The sequence below is a fragment of the Lagopus muta genome, chromosome 14 (genome assembly GCF_023343835.1).
Source record: "Lagopus muta isolate bLagMut1 chromosome 14, bLagMut1 primary, whole genome shotgun sequence".
NCBI classification, from domain to species: Eukaryota; Metazoa; Chordata; class Aves; order Galliformes; family Phasianidae; genus Lagopus; species Lagopus muta.
Window position 1 is genome coordinate 12,537,778 of NC_064446.1, and position 16,522 is coordinate 12,554,299.

The 16,522-nt window shown below is 45.0% G+C and overlaps 1 protein-coding gene across 2 annotated transcripts in view; it reads left to right on the forward strand.

Moving 5' to 3' along the window:
• The window catches only part of GLRA1 (glycine receptor alpha 1), a 36,817-nt gene extending 20,973 nt beyond the window's left edge, over positions 1–15,844 (forward strand). Inside the window, exons 4-9 of one of the 2 annotated variants that reach the window (XM_048960484.1) lie at positions 7,655–7,878; positions 9,515–9,597; positions 10,570–10,707; positions 11,248–11,462; positions 12,086–12,232; positions 15,452–15,844. In XM_048960484.1, coding sequence (XP_048816441.1) covers positions 7,655–7,878; positions 9,515–9,597; positions 10,570–10,707; positions 11,248–11,462; positions 12,086–12,232; positions 15,452–15,766 — 1,122 coding nt within the window. In that variant the 3' untranslated portion in view covers positions 15,767–15,844. The remainder of the gene's footprint in view (positions 1–7,654; positions 7,879–9,514; positions 9,598–10,569; positions 10,708–11,247; positions 11,463–12,085; positions 12,233–15,451) is intronic. The other variant, XM_048960485.1, reaches the window with a different exon arrangement.
• Positions 15,845–16,522: the final 678 nt, after the last annotated feature.

Sequence of the window (16,522 nt, forward strand, 5' to 3'; positions counted from 1 at the left end):
GAAGTCTTTCCTAAAACCTTGACCAAGACTCCAAGCTCCAAGACAGCTGCAGCAGCTTTGTATCAAAGAGATCACAGAACATTGATTCAAATCTCTTAAATGAAAGAAAAACAGCTGAATTCAAATCCAGTCTGCAACAGATTCCATATTTGCAAAGATCATGAGAATCACTAGGTTTGGATTTTCTGGGAGACATGAGAAAAATCATTGCCTAGCAGAAGTTTTTTTTCCTTCTCTTAAATCAATATTTGCAAGTTAAGGCCAACTTCAGGCAAAATTAGTGAACGTGGCTAAAAGCTTGATCTAATTGGCAAGGCACTAGGAGGAGAGAATCGGGAGAACAGGAGATAATTGCTCCATCTGAAAACTGTTAAAGATTGGTTGTGACATGATCAGTGAACAGCAAACAAAAGCTCTGGAGGTGCAGTACTTTAGCTCTGTGCTAATTAAAGATAATCCAGAAATATGTGTTTAATTACACTTTGGTAATTCTTTATCTAGGAAGTGGTTGAACAAAGCATGAACAAAGACCTTACGTATGGGTCAGACCCCTGATGCTACAAGTTCCTTGTAACGCACACCACAGTCAGAGGACATCAACAGCTATTATACACACACACACACACACAGTTATGAGTCTCTTCTAACACGACTCTTCATGCTTTTCTTCTGGCAGTGCTTGGGGTGGGAGGAGTTCAGTCCCAGGAGTATAAAATGGCCACGTCTCTGTCCAAGCTCAAAGAATTAGGTGGGTTGCAGAATGTCAGAGATTACAGATGGGAAGTGGACTCCTGGATTTATACACAACGTAAGAGAAAGAACTAGAACTGAAATACACCTCCGTTCCCAGTTTACTGCTTTATTAGATACACTCTATGATGTTACAGGCAGTTCTTCACAATTCAGCAGGGAAAACCCACAGACTGCAAGAGAGAGCGGCAGGCCCACAAGGGATCCCTGTGAAACATACAGAGCACATTACACAGTGACATGGTTTTTTAATGTGGAGCTGTCATACAAAGATGCCACAGCATCCCTGCAAGAAGGATGATTCATCAAATTAGCATGAAGTAGCACAAGAATGAAATGCAATTCACCTCCAAGACATGCTGCAGGGTCTTGCTATCCTCTCCAGATGCCCCCCATTTCTTATTCTATCTTCCGTAAAAAGAAATTCCCATGGGAACCCAAGAGCACCCTCTGGGCACATTGCTTTGTCTAGAAATACCCAAGCCAGCTCTGACAAGCTAGTCCAGATGTCAGGCTGACACAACACTGCACACAACCTGATATAATGCACTTCTTTGGGGACTGTGTTCTCTCTTGTAAATGCTGACAAGGACACAGACAACACAAGTACTGAAGCATTTAAAAATGAGGACCCAGCGAATAAGTGCAGTCTTTAGGATTTGCTAATTTGGGATTTACCCTGCAGAGAAGCCAGGCTCTCTTTGCAGCAGGTCCAACAGGCAACGCCAGCTCCCCACCAGCATTTTTTGGAAGGGAGGAAGGTCCTGTTGTGGAGCACTTGAATTGGAACAAGTAACCAAATCAGGGGAGAAAAGAAGTTTCAGTGCATAAAGAAGGACAAAGTCCATCACTGACTTGCAAGACTGATGACAATAAAACTCCACCAAACTGCTTCAGTGATCACAAGGGAGGGAACAGCTTTGTGGTTTTAAGAAATCACAGCCATTAGGCACCGAAATGTTGGCTGCATTCAGGTCCAGGAATGCTGCATCATCCTATAATTTCCACTAGTAGATTCAGGAAGAAACAAATTTTTATAGGCGCCACAAATATAATTAGAGAAAACCTTTAATCAGTAACGGCACTTCTAGTTCCTACACAAAACACTACTGTTGGTATTTGAGTTTACAGCAACTGAATCTTCCAAATCATGAGATCACCAAGCAGAAGGTTAGAGAGGTTGGAGGTGAAGGTTCCTTTACAGCTTAAAGCATCACAGGAGTTAGAAGAGGAAAGAATTCCACGTAGAGAATGAAGCAAGCATTTGGCATGGTCACTACTAGTGCAAGAGCCTGTCATCAGTAGGGTAAAACTACCCTGTCTTATGACAATCTAATCTGAGCTCATGTTCTTTATTAGTAGGCAAGCAATTTAACACTTAAGGTCTACAGACCTCAGAGGGGAGGCAGTGGGTTGCAACTGAGAGAAGGCACGGAGCTCCCAACAAGTGCAGAAAGCTGGCTTCTGTTCCACAGAAATTCTAAAAGAATTGGGCAAGAAATGGAGTTCTAGAAACTCTGGCAAAGAGAGGAGAAAATAAATACAACAGAAAAAAATAAGGGTCATCCACCATATTGAAATCCCCAAAAGAAACCCGAATTAAAGCAAGGGAAGTAAACACCTTTCAGCATCCTGAAGAGCTGCAGACCAACCATAAAAGCCTTTAGTGATGCCCATAATTGATGGGACATTTATGCTAAATTGTGGCTCATAAAGCATACTCATCAACCTTGCTTGCATTCAGCTCTAAGGACAAGGGAGCATATAATTGGGAACATCTCCCTGAACCAAACAAGTGCATCTATTAGAAAGACACTACCAGATATAGAAGGCAGATGGGTCCAGACAGCCTCCTTCTGTCCCAAAGCATTACTGCAATAGAGCATCCAACAGCAGGGGACTCCAGATGACAAACAGAGGATGCATCCACTTTATCAGCTTACTTTTATTTTAAAAGCAAACTAAAAGAAAAAGAACAAAAGCACTTTTCTCCCACTCTTACCAGAGTAGGAAACCCATAGCAAAGCTACCAAAATCATTCCAAAATGAAACAGAAATCAAGCACCCAGGGAACAGTCTCTTTTTGCCAGAAAATAAACAATTCAGGATTATCTGAGTGCTTCATCTAACAAATTTCCTGCTATAACAAAAGTCTTGGAATTAAGTGATGCCCCTGATCTCTTTTCCTGTGGAATTTCAGTTTTGTTCATAGACATCTAGCTGTCCTAGGCAGCTGGGAATATTTTCTCTACAATGAAGGCTCATAATGAAGGAGAAATATTCTTGGATATCATCACCTCAAGTTGTCAGGAGCCGGACTGAGTGCTCAAAGCAACTCCTCCCCATCCCATATTTTTAAAAGGGCTCACAAAAGGCTACAAAACTATCAGCACAGTCTCCCTCAGACACAGCACACGTATGCAAATTTACCCTTGCTTATTTCATGCCATAGTCATCCTGTCTAAAAAGAGCAAATCAGATGCAACCTTCCAAACAGCTGCAGCACAGCCACATTTGCTCTCCCAGCATCTCCTAAGGACAGGAGAATTGAAAGGCTGCAACCGTCCAAATGCAAAATACTTGTCCACAGACATCTGCACATGAGCTTCCCAATCAGATAATTAACTATCCCCACAGCAGCAGAGGTCCAGCACAGGCTGCTGCCAGCAGTCCGAGGGGGGAGATTCCCCTGCTTGCTTGAGAAGCCCAGTAAAGCTTCCAGCACCAAAAAATGCACCTATGAAACATCAAGACACGATTTCTGCCCCTCACCATGCACTTACTTTCCATCCAGCAGCAGTCCCTCCTCAGCAGAGCCTCCTACAGCCATGAGGCAGCTCCCACTGCAAATCTGGAACCAGCTGCAGCTGTGTGGGGCTATCAGGGCTTCATTAACCCAGCCATTACCTCCATGAGAACACAGGCTCTGTGCTCTGCCAGCCAGGTGGGAAATTCACCTGAGGAAGTTCAGGCTCTGCTCAGTTCAGGCTGTTTCTTCCATCAGCACAATGCCGAGTCTGAATCAGGGACTGAAAGCTTTTGGGTTCCCTGGCAGCCTCCATTCCCTCCACTCACAGCCCTTCCCCAGCCTGTCACACACTGCCCAGCGGGTTCCATGGTCGTGGTACCTGGCAAGGAATGGTCTCAAATAACCTTCCATCTCCTTGGCTCCCTGTGAGGCCACTAAGAAGAATTTCACTTCAGCATTGTCAAATCGAACACCTTGATTGCTTCAATTATTTTTTTTCCTGCCCTGTGGCATTTCCCTCTTGGAAGCAGAAGGCCTTTGTGCCGTATTGCAAAGCTGGATGCCATCACAAGCCAGGCTTGCTGCTCCCCAGCCTGCCAGAGGAGCGAGCTGCACAAAGTAATCAATGCCTGGATGTGATCAGCACACAAATGAGGGGCTCAAGTGATAAGGAAATGGAGAAAGGTTTTTTTTGTGTGTGTGTGTGTGCTGAGTTTGCATCCCCAGTTCAATCCTTTTCTGCTTGAAAGTTCACATCAGAAATTGGCTTGCACTGTCCATCACCTCGCACTGTGGACTTCTTGGTGATGCTAACTAAGATCTCAAACAGTAGCATCCAGGAGAAATGCTGTATAACTCCAGGTGGCCAAAAAATGAGCGTTATCCAGCTCATCACCTCTCAGCTTGACTGCAGGGCCTAGGCACAAAGCTCTAAACACACAGGATCCTCTGGCTGGTACAGCCCATACTTCTGGCTGCATCACAGCCTCAGGCATTACATATTTGCTCTCCATGCCTTATGGTGGCACCTCAGGCAGTGTCATGTCCAGTTTGCAATCACAGCGTGTGTTTTCACATTGTGTTTAAATAAGCCTGGATGCAAGAAATCTAAAAGGCCGCTCAACATCTCCACTACTACTGCACAGTTCAGCTACCTACCATTAAGGAAAACTGTCTATGAGGAGAAAACCATTCTCCATGGCCAGGCTAGGATTGTGGAATAAAGGTAATGAGAATAAAGACCTTCATACACACACACACAACTGAGCAGCCTCTAGAAGGGCGCGGTGCAGTTTTCACATTCACAACATGCCTCTCGAGTGTTTCCATTTAGGACGCAGCCAGAGGACACACTGCAGATGTTGTCTATGGTCTCACGACTGCTGTAGTGGCAAAGCGAACCACACTGAATCTCTTTTCTCACCTTTTCATTTTCTTCTGGCAAGTTTTGCAGCCAAAGCAGTGATTTTAGTCTAGCAACAAAGCCTGCGTGCAGTAACAGACCACTGTAGAGGGATTGGCTCCTTTCCCCCCCTTCCAGTACTCCATCAGGCTGAGAACACTTCTGGGCAGCTCACACTGAAGTTGCTTCCAAACATGAGTTTAATTTGTGTTGTACATGACGTAAACCCCCATCTAGAGCTGACCTGCTTGCATCTAGCTTATTTGTAGCTGAATAAGCAAAACAACCTTTCCCTTTCTACCTATTAGGTCAGTGACACTGATTTCCCCTGCCTGCAATGGCTGCAGGTCTTTACGCACAGAAAAGGGAGAATTGAAAGTATACAAGTTGCTTAAGGAGCTGCTGCGTGCCCTGGGAAGTGGAGATTCAGGGTTGCTTTCCTCTTTCAGGTCTGCATGACTGCACTAAGATCTTAGTTCCTAGCTGTCCGCAGCTATTCACATTTTCTCAAGGCACATTATCTGGGGGGGACAGAGCTGAATAATTAAGTCAGAGGGAGCCACTAGGACTCATGAAGGTGACATTTGGAATGTCAGCAGAAGGAGAGAGTGTTGCAACTCTTCACATGTTCAGAAGTCTGCTCCTTTTAGCATCAAATCCTTGGTCCATTTGCTGTTGTCACAATCACTAATGTCATGACCAGCTTCTCTGCTCTGAGGACGCAGATGCCACTAAGTGGTCTGAAACAGAGTTCCAGAACATAGGCTATGAACTTCCCTGTCCAAAACAGCGAATCACCCAATTCATCTCCCAACCCTCCAGTGTGACAAGATCTGCAAAACTCACATCCTCCCACACCAGAAGCTGTAGGTTCATAGCTGAGTGAGCACAAGAGGCTGCAGTATCAGCCAGACTCTCCTCCAAATGAACTCTTCAAATCCAGAGCCTTGCGTTCTCCAGATGGAAAGAACAGATCTGATGGCAACATCAGAAAGCTCCTCACAGATGCCAAGCATTGTCTCAGTGAAAAAAAGATCCTAGTGCCTGCAGCAGGTATTAGACACTGGCAAGCACATCAGAGCCCTTCCATGACCCATCTCTTAATAGAAGTCTTCAAAGTACATCAGTATAAGAAAGGCACCAAAGAAACCCTTAATCATGATATGAACTATTAGTTTGGGATAGGCCAGTGAAATTGGCTTAATATGTGCTGCTCTTTAGAGATAGCTTGCTTCTATACTTAGAAATGTCAATTAATTTATGGACATGGCATTTTCATTCCTCTCCTGATAGCTGGCATGTCCTCTCCCCATTTCAATTTGTTGGCTCACTTTCTTTTGTGAAATTCAGCAGAAAAGGGACATGCAGTTTACCCAAGGAGAACAGAAACTGAGTTTAATTGTCTACAAGAGCATCCAGGACATCTGAGCCAGACCTCAGCAGCCAGCCTTGGCCTGGAGAGCTCAGGGGAGCTGTAAGACACAAGGCTGTGAGGTAGATATCAGTCAGTGTGTTGCTGGGGGACCAGCTACAGCTAAAGATGGCTAACCCATAAAATCTGCAGCATTTATGGCATTTTAATGTTAGAGAGGGGAAAACAGAACACTCGTGATTAAGAGAGGAGATGCCATGCACATCCCTCCTGTGTTCATACTCTCATCAAGGGCATCAGCTCCGATCAGTTCGGCTCAGTTACTGAATTTGTATCACAGAATGGCCAGGGTTGGAAGGGGCCTCAGGGATCATGAATCTCCAACCCCCCTGCCACATGCAGGGCCACCAACCTCCACATTTAATACCAGACCACACTGCCCAGGGCCACATCCAAATCTGGCCTTGAACACCTCTAGGGACGGGGCATCCACAGCCTCTCTGGGCAGCTGTTCCAGCACCTCACCACTCTCTCTGTAAAGAATTTCCCCCTGATATCCAACCTAAATCTCCCCTCCCTCAACTTAAAACCATTTCCCCTCATCCTGCAGTTATCAACCCTTTCAAAGAGTTGATTCCCCTCCTGTTTGTAGGCTCCCTTTAGGTACTGAAGGCTGCAATGAGGTCTACCTGCAGCCTTCTTTTTTCCAGGCTGAACAAGCCCAGCTCCCTCAGCCTGTCCTCATAGGGGAGGTGCTCCAGTCCCCTGATCATCTTCATGGCTCTCCTCTGGACCGTCTCAAACAGCTCCCTGTCCTTCTTGTACTGGGAGCTCCAGACCTGGATGCAGTACTCCAGATGGGAACACTCCAGACACACACAGGGCATCTCTCTTCCATGGGCTGCCTGTGTCACTGTGTCTCTGTTTTTTTTTAAACAAGACTGAAGGAATCATAGATAGACATGATATGGGATGGTTCAATGCTGAAAGGAAGTTGGCTTCACTATCCCTCTCCCCCGGTCCTCTGCAACAGTTGTTTTGCTGATACCAGCCCTTATGACAACCACAACTGAACATTGCTTCTGCAGCCCTGGGGTTAAGACTAGAGGTTCTGACACTTCACACATAGCTGAGTTCTGTGATGGAGTGATGCAGAGTTAGACAGCTGCTCATACTGTGAGATAGCTGTAAGCTACAGAGCTAAAAATATCAGTGGCTCCCTGAGAAATAATACAAAGAAGGCTTACCATAACTTGGGAACGTAGGTCTAGATGGGATTTGATTTTGAGAGCAACTTTAGCACGTGCTCTCCATTTCTCAGCATTTTTTATCTGCCCTGAGCACTGACTGTGTTTCTCTGCTCCCTGTTTGCACCATGCAGGATTACAGGGTGAACATCTTCTTGCGGCAGCAATGGAATGATCCACGGCTGGCGTACAATGAATACCCAGATGACTCCCTGGACCTGGACCCTTCTATGCTAGACTCCATCTGGAAACCTGACTTGTTTTTTGCAAATGAGAAAGGGGCCCATTTCCATGAGATTACTACAGACAACAAGCTGCTGAGAATCTCCAGAAATGGGAATGTACTCTACAGCATCAGGTGAGCTGACTGAATGGGGAGAGCTCCAAAAAGACAGGAGAGGGCAGAGCTACATTCCTGATGTTTGACCCTAAAATAGGCAAGTGGACACTTTGAGCATGCCTTTGGGTAAAGGAACTGAGCTGTAATATTTAAAGGAGAACATCCATTAACAGTGTCATAGCAATGTGGTGAGAAGAGACCACTGGAGGCCTCCCATGCAACCTCCTGCCATGAATACGACTATTAGCAAGAGTCAAGGCTCTTGGAAGAAAGTGGACTTTGCCTCACAGACTCAAAGCTCAGTACTGGGTTCACCTAAAAACACCCCTGGGAATTTTGCTCCCTGATCTCTACTCAGAACACACTTGTCCAGCACGTGTGTGCTGCCCATTGCTGCAGCCACAGTCACTCATTTCATATCTGGTAGACATTTAATATTAATTCTTCCCAAAGAGCTTGTTCAACGACATAATTCAAGGCTTATATCTCATTGATCAGAGGTGGAGTCCTCTTTCAAAGACACAATGAAAAAACATAGACAAAGGCTAATGGAGGTTCTTTTCTACCCAGATATTGGTTTAAAAACAGAAAATTCAGTTGTTTTCATAAAAAGAAGTTGTGAACAAGTCAATTCCTTCTTCTGTCACAACATCTTTTGTCACAACGTGTCTCTAAACTCAAGTAGAGAATTTCTCTCAACATGAAGATTTGGGTTAAAATATCTTTCCTTCTTGCTAAGTCCCTCGTACATCTGATAGAAAAAATCAGTTCCTATCTTCCAAAAACTCTGCTATTTCTACATCGAAGCAAATAGCTGAAAAATCTAAATGTCTGAAATGCATTAATACATCTAAAAATCAAAATTAATCTAAATCTAAATCTAGGGAACGGCATATTATCAAATCAAATAACACAAGTCCAGCTTGTGTTGATATGAATCACATCAACATCATTTCATAACAGCTTGTTGAACTAAGCAAACATTTTGAACGTAGATTGCAGTACAGCACAGCATCACAGCTTACCATGGGAAATGCAGCCAGCACCTAGTGGAAAGGTGAAGCTAGAGGACTCAAGAGGCACAGTGGGAATCCAGAAAGGCACTGCCACAGTGAGTTGCAAAGGGCATTTTCCTTGCAGAAATTTACATTCGCATCTCTCGTTCCTCCCACAGAAATCTGCCGTCTTGACCAAAGTTCTTGGTTTATTCTGATACAGAAAAGTTCTGTTCAGAGATTTCCAAACAGCATCAGTCGCTAGAAATGTATGTTGGGTCCAGAGGACAGGTTTGGGCTCACTGCTAATCCAGACTGTTGTGAGCCTGAGGCAAGAAATGAAGGCAGAGGCAGCAAAACTTTGATGTGGGAGCACACTCTTCTGCACAGTCCAAGATAATATTACAGTGAAACAGCACCTGCCGTTCCACCGGTCCCTGCCAGGAATTATTTCACAGACCCAAATTCTTGGCATTTCTGATGCTTTCCAACAGCACGTGTGAAAGCACAGGCAGGAAAGGAGTGAATTATCAGTCATTCCCTCCATCACACCAGACAAGTTACCAGCCTGTATGCAACATTTGGCGTCTGAGAGGGTTCATTCCCTCATCAGTACCACAAACTGTACATCACTGCCCTTTGTTGTCTTCTCTCCTCAGGATCACGCTGACTCTGGCCTGCCCCATGGACCTGAAGAACTTCCCCATGGATGTACAGACATGCATCATGCAGTTAGAAAGCTGTGAGTCCCATGCACCTCTCCATTTTCAGGAGAGACAACGTGTTTCTCCTCTCCCCTTTCCATGCCTTCTCCATCCTCACCTGCAACTCCTTTCCTGTTCAGTCTTCACTGGACTCTCCCTGTATGGAAGAGAAAGGCGGGTGGGGAGTTTTGGGACGAGTTTGCTCACTGTGCATGCCTGGGGCTGCTCTCTTTCAGCTTTGTTTCTCTCACTCTTCCTGCCAGCATCCCCCTCCACAAAAACCACACAATCACCTGCATCTACATTTTCAGCCAATGCCAGCAATAAGGTTTACAATTAGAGACAGGAAACTCTTAGAACAGATGAGAGCACAGCCAATTTAGATGCCACCAATACAAGAACCAACCTCTAAACTGCCTCAAGCCAGTGTGTGATTAGAGACCCCTACTCTTAGGTTAGTTGCATTTCATCCCATCCTATTGGGATGTTTGTGTAGGATTTTCAATTCATTCAGCATGTAACTTTTCCTAGACGAGCTAAATCTCATAAGGTCCCAAGAGAGATGCCTGGCTCGCTTGTATTTACATTGGCCTTTCAGTTTGGAGGAGAAAGGTGAAAGTGCTCTCGGCTGCAGATGGGATGTTTTTCTCTGTGGATGAACATTTGCCCCTTGTTCATGATGTTTATCCCAGAGGAGGGAAAGATATGAATAACTTCTTTCAGAGAACGAGGTCAGGTTTGAGAAAACAACAGCTCAACAAGCCCTTTTTCAAGTGAAAATATGACTTACTGCAGACAATACACTGAACATCCCCACAGCTCCAGAGCAGGTCATTACCCTAGCTTTTACCATATACACAAGCAGTTCTACTTCAGCCTAAATCTCACACTTCACAGCATTGCCAAAACACCAGGTTAAGACCCCATTTCCCAGCTCCCTTCTACAAATGTGTCCCTTTCCAGATGAGTGTCTAGTATGCATTTCACACTGATATTTGTTCTCTCAATAGTTGGCTACACAATGAATGACCTAATATTTGAGTGGCAAGAAAAAGGAGCTGTGCAAGTTGCTGATGGGCTGACATTGCCTCAGTTTATCCTAAAAGAAGAGAAAGACTTGAGATACTGCACAAAACACTACAACACAGGTCAGTGCTGTTTAACCTTTGCTCATGGATTCATCAGAGAGGAACTCAGGACTGTGCTTTACCAGAATCTCTTGCTATGTCTGATAACAGTCTGGTGACACAAGCTTTGATAGAGATTATATAGAATAAAACATAGAAGCGTAATATAGAAACGTGGAAATACAATATAGAAATGTAGATATTTTGCCAATAAAATCATATAGAAAGAGTCAATAAAAAGCAAATCTGTGGAATCCTCTTGTCCCCAGTAACATCTGTATCAGCTAAAGGATGCTTGGTCTGGACCTTTTCTCCCACCACATTCCTTTGCCTTTAAAGTGGGGGAACAGGTGAAATTTACATGAAAAATGATATACAGTCAACATCTTTCTTTACTATGTTGACGTTATACATAGTTTAGAACAGGTCAAAAGCTGTTTATTTCCTCCACTAAACCTTCTGGTTCTAGGCAGCATGAGGAAGGTCCCCAGACGAGAGCTGAGAACAAGAGGCTCACTGTGCCTTACCAATAGCCTTCCATGTGTCTCCTGTCCTTATCAGGCAAATTCACCTGTATAGAAGCTCGTTTCCACCTGGAGCGTCAGATGGGCTATTATTTGATCCAGATGTACATCCCCAGCCTCCTCATTGTCATTCTGTCCTGGATCTCCTTCTGGATCAATATGGATGCTGCACCCGCTCGTGTTGGCCTGGGGATCACCACTGTGCTCACTATGACCACTCAGAGCTCTGGTTCCCGAGCATCACTGCCCAAGGTAAGGGGTGAAAATAATTACCTTCTGGGGCAGCACACGTGTAAGCAACACCACAGATCCTCCTGCTCAACACGAGTTGTTCTGCTGCCATTGCACTATTCCAGTTTAAGGGCAAGCAGAACAAATCCCAATTCCCTCCTATACAATTTTTAACTTAATTTCCATGACAAGGAATAGAGCTTCCCTAAAGAAAATACTCACCCCAAGATTCATTTCAGGTCTCAGTAGCCAGGAGCTCTGCACCTTACAACACTTGCAACAAGCAGACATGGATATGCATGCTGCAGCCTGGCTTAAACTCGCTTGATCATAGTACTTGCACAACAGCACTAAATTTAACTCTTATGAACATAGTTTGGGTTACTATTTTCCCTGCATGTAAACCATCACAGTGAAGACATGGAATTATTGCTACTGAATAACACATAAAAAATTTCAGTCACCTGTTAATACATTCATATTAAATGAGACAGACTTTAGTATCCAAGAGCAATTGTCAACCATAGCATGGCTTGGCCAAATCCTTCTAAAGATTTGTTCCAGGGAGCAACTGGAAAGAATGGCAAGTTAAAAGGCTTTTGGATGAACTAGCTATCACATCTGTCTCCCCTTCTGACTCACAGGTGTCTTACGTGAAGGCCATAGACATCTGGATGGCCGTGTGCTTGCTGTTTGTGTTCTCTGCACTTCTAGAGTATGCTGCTGTCAACTTTGTGTCCCGGCAGCACAAAGAGCTTCTCAGGTTCAGAAGGAAGAGGAGGCATCATAAGGTAATACATAAGGCATGAAGGATATGGCTGGAATCTCTCTCAGCTTCATCTCTCTCCATCACTTCATGGCCCACTGTCCAGGGAAGTCCCCTGTATATGGTCAGATAGTAAGGAGGGCCATGCACCAAGGAGCAGGGCAAGCTCAATAAATTTTATCTTTTTTAGCAGCTTGCTGACCCCAGGGGTCTAGCAAACTGGTTTTTGTTAGTTAGTTGAGCAATCTAAGCCAATAAGGTTGTTCTCATCAGGAAACAGAGAGATGTTCTGTTCCAAGCCCTCTTTATAAAACACAGCAATGGCTGGGGAGGCATAAGGGATAACAGAGCATCCCCCCAACAAGTCAGTCTACATTAATCTGGAGGTAAGTGACACCACTTTTGTCTCTATTATCTGCAACTGCAAAAGCTTCTGCTGCTCAGACTGACTGCAAATTCCTCTGGGAAGAAATACACATTCTTCACAGCCTTAGCCTTGCTCCATGCTCATTCGCTATAACTGACGCCAACCCAAGCATGCACATGTCACAGAGACATGCACCCCCTGCAGCCTGGACTCTACATGCTTTTGGGCTGAGGTAGCACAGCAAAAAACTAATTCCAAAGGATGCACTAGAAGGAAACATAAAGGTGACTGAGATAAATTAAAAGCTGCCTTTAATTAACTAGTAGAATCAGGTGGCAGTATCAGTTTTTATCACCAGCCCTAGTCTATCCAGGACCAGGGGTAACACGAGGAAAACAAAGTTACAGATAGGACCATTGGCAGCCATTAATTTCATCGGCTCAGAGGAAGATCCTGCCATCTCTAATCAGCTGCTTTTGGTCAGAAGATGTTTAGTAGAACCAAGTAAAACCACTCATCGTGCTTTTCTATCTTCATCCAGATTCAAGCATCCTCTCTCTCTAAGCCCTGCTGTTTCAAGCAGATCACTCTAGACTGCTGTTGATAAAACAGTAAGAGGGAAAGGATACACTACTATACAGAGGAGCTTAAAAGATATTTCTCAGAGTTGTTCCACTGAACGCAAGGCTGCTATTGCAATCCCTGCCTAATCTCACAGCACTTTTAATTGGAACAAAGCATAAACAAAAGCACTTGAAAAAGCAAAATGAACAAGGTTTGCAGGCTCATCAAAAAACTGGGAGCTGACTGCAGATATGTAAATGGATTAGTACAGCTGCCAGAGAGCCTAATTGCTCCGTCTCTGCGTCCTGATGTGTCTGAGTAGTTCTGCCTGGGTCAGGCAGGGCATGCCTGGCTGAAAACAAATGAGACACTGCACTGTTCATACTGGCTGAGAAAGGACTGCATTTATTAGATCTGCCCCAAATGGAACCTACTGGTCACTCTTCACAGCAAAATACCCCAGACCACGTGTCACAGTCTGGCGATAACACAAGTGAATCCAGGCACATTTCTTTCATAATTTCCTCAGAATTAGACCCAAGGTAATGGTTCATAAGAATATTTCTTCCTTTTTTAAAAATAACTGTTGTCAGGTTTTAGTTGGCTCTTTCCACCCCTTATCCTCCTTCTCTTGGGAGGGAGAGGGTGAACTAGACTAGAAACCCTGATTAGACAGCTCTCTCTGAACCCTGACCTACATCCATATTTACTGGGTGATAGGTCTTGTGGGAGCCACAGTGACTGCAATGGCTAGGGAGATAAAATTGAGCTATCTTTGTATCAGTGCATCCGTGTTTGTGCAAACAGGGAACAGCACAGGCAAGTTTCACTTTTAACTGCAGAACAGAGATGTGATGGTTAAGAGGAGGTCTATAAGCTCTCAGCAGCTCTCGTTATTGCTAGGTGCTCAGCATCGAGGATCAGCCAACCCCAGGATCACTCAATTACTAGGATCACTCAGCTCCAAGAGCATCTGGATGCTGATTTCTAGTGCCTCAATATTCCCAACCAGGCACCGTAATGAGGCAAAGACATTTAAGAACTGTCTCAGACACCAGCGACCAGATGGAGCACAACCAGAGCAGGGAAGAAACTATCCAAAGCCTGCACAAATTGTCTCAGCAAGAACTCTGATACAAATAGTCTCGCTGGTAGGTCATACAGCTCAACAACCTGCCACCCTGCCAAAAAAAAAAGAAGAAAAAAAAAGATTTTGTTTGGTTTTGCTCAGATAACACCAATGTGCTCCTCCCTCTGCTTGCCCAGCTCAGAGCCAGCACAGTGCCTCCATCCCATGCAGCTACCCGCTTGGCGCTGGGGCCATCCAGAAAAGACACTCTGCAAAGAGAAAAGACAGGGCAGAAAGGCATGTAGAGCTGGTAGATCAAAGGGAAGCGGTCAGGATGACAGCAGTAGGACACCAGACTGTGATGGGGGACATGGCATGCATCAGCCAAAGTGGCATTAGTTAGTGCCATTGGTCTAGCAATTAGCCTTAGTGACCTGTTGTCAAGACCCTGGAGTTTCTGGCCCTGCCTATGCAGCTGATGGGCAGGTTGTGTTATCATAGCCATGCTTGATTTTCCTTGTGATTACATTTTCATATACAATAAAATAGGGCTCTGAGAAGCCTGCAAGGCATCCACCAAAAAGCAGTAGCTTGCTTTTAGGTTGGCAAATAAAGGATTTTTTTCTGTTCAATAATTTGAATGAACATAGTGAGCCATGTCTCACCACTGGCACATGGAAAAGGCATGTCTGTTCCTTGCCTGGCAGAGGGCCTGGCAGAGAGGGGCTGGGGATAAGGGATGTCCTGCAGGCAGGTGGGCTGAAGGCTGGTGGTGTGCTGCCTGCAAAGGTCTTTTCCTGGACGGGTCTTGGTGCCTGCACATCCATGTAACTCTGCAGGAAGCCTCACTTCAGCTGCATGAGTTACATGGAGCCCACTCCTTCTGGGCATACTGGTACCCCATGGGCAATGCAAAGAAGGTGCTGATGGTAGTGGGGGGAGGGAGGGGCAGAAGCAAACCAGGGGATGCAAGTGAAAAAATAAATGCAGTACTTTAAACCATTGAAGTTTACGTCAAAGATACGAATGGGGTGGAAGCCAGTTCTCCACTGGGTGCCTGGATCCCCTGATTTGCGTCTGTGCATCACACAGCTGGCACCCCTCTATAAGGCTGCTCTCCTGAGGAGTTGTACAGTAGAGCTGAGGCCGGGGTGTGAGATGGGTGTTTTGCCCTTACAGAGCAGGGGGCAGTCAGCGGAGAGCCTTATAGCGAGGGTGCACTGTCTATATCTCATTTTAAGTAGAGTCCCATGCTGAATCTGTTCCAGGAGGATGACACCGGTGAAGGCAGGTTCAACTTCACCGCCTATGGGATGGGGCCAGCTTGCCTACAAGCCAAGGATGGCATCTCTGTCAAGGGTGCCAACAACAACAACACAGCCAACCCGGTCCCCCCGCCGTCCCGCTCCCCCGAGGAGATGAGAAAGCTCTTCATCCAGAGAGCCAAGAAGATCGACAAGATCTCACGCATCGGCTTCCCCATGGCGTTCCTCATCTTCAACATTTTCTACTGGATCATCTACAAGATCGTCCGCAGAGAGGATGTGCACAACCAGTGAGGGAAGGAGTGCAGCTGGGAGGGAGAGAGCAATCCTTTATATATGTGCAATAGCAATGCAGCAATGCATGAATTTAAGAATGTGGCAATATCTACTAAAAAAAAGGGGGGGAGGGGGGCTGGGAGGGACTTTTAATCGTGTGAACCAAGGATAAGAGGCACAGGGAGGAGAAAACAAGCTCTTGAGTTGGGGAGCGCAAGGGTGGGGTTTAGTTTTACAGCATAGGAAGGTTTGGATTGCTCCAGCTGCAATCCAAGCACTGTAATATATTAATATATATTCATGCTTAATTATAACGCAAAAGAAAACAATCAAAAAACAATGAAAAAAATCCTTTTTTTAAAGCCTGTTAACAGCTTAGATTCAAGTCACTGGAATGATCCATAATTCCATGTGCAGAAACGACCACAATCACGCTTTACCTGACTTTTGCTATAGAAAGGCCATACCAGTAAAGCACGTGGGGGAAATAAAGCCCTAACAAAAGGGGGGAAAAGGCAAGAAAATAATTCTATGCTTCTCTAGGTTTCACACTTAGAAAACCAGATAGATGGGGAAACTTAAGGAAGAGGCTGTGGCTTGTTGTTTATTTTATATATTTGCTTTTTTAGTCACGAGCTTGCTGATCAAACTTTATGACTTTTGGATAGAGGAAAGCAAATACATTCTCTCTCTCATCCCCATCAGAGAGCATCCAATGGAAAATCCAAGAAGGACATCAGGGCCTTCATCAGCAGTCACAGGTACCTTCCTTCC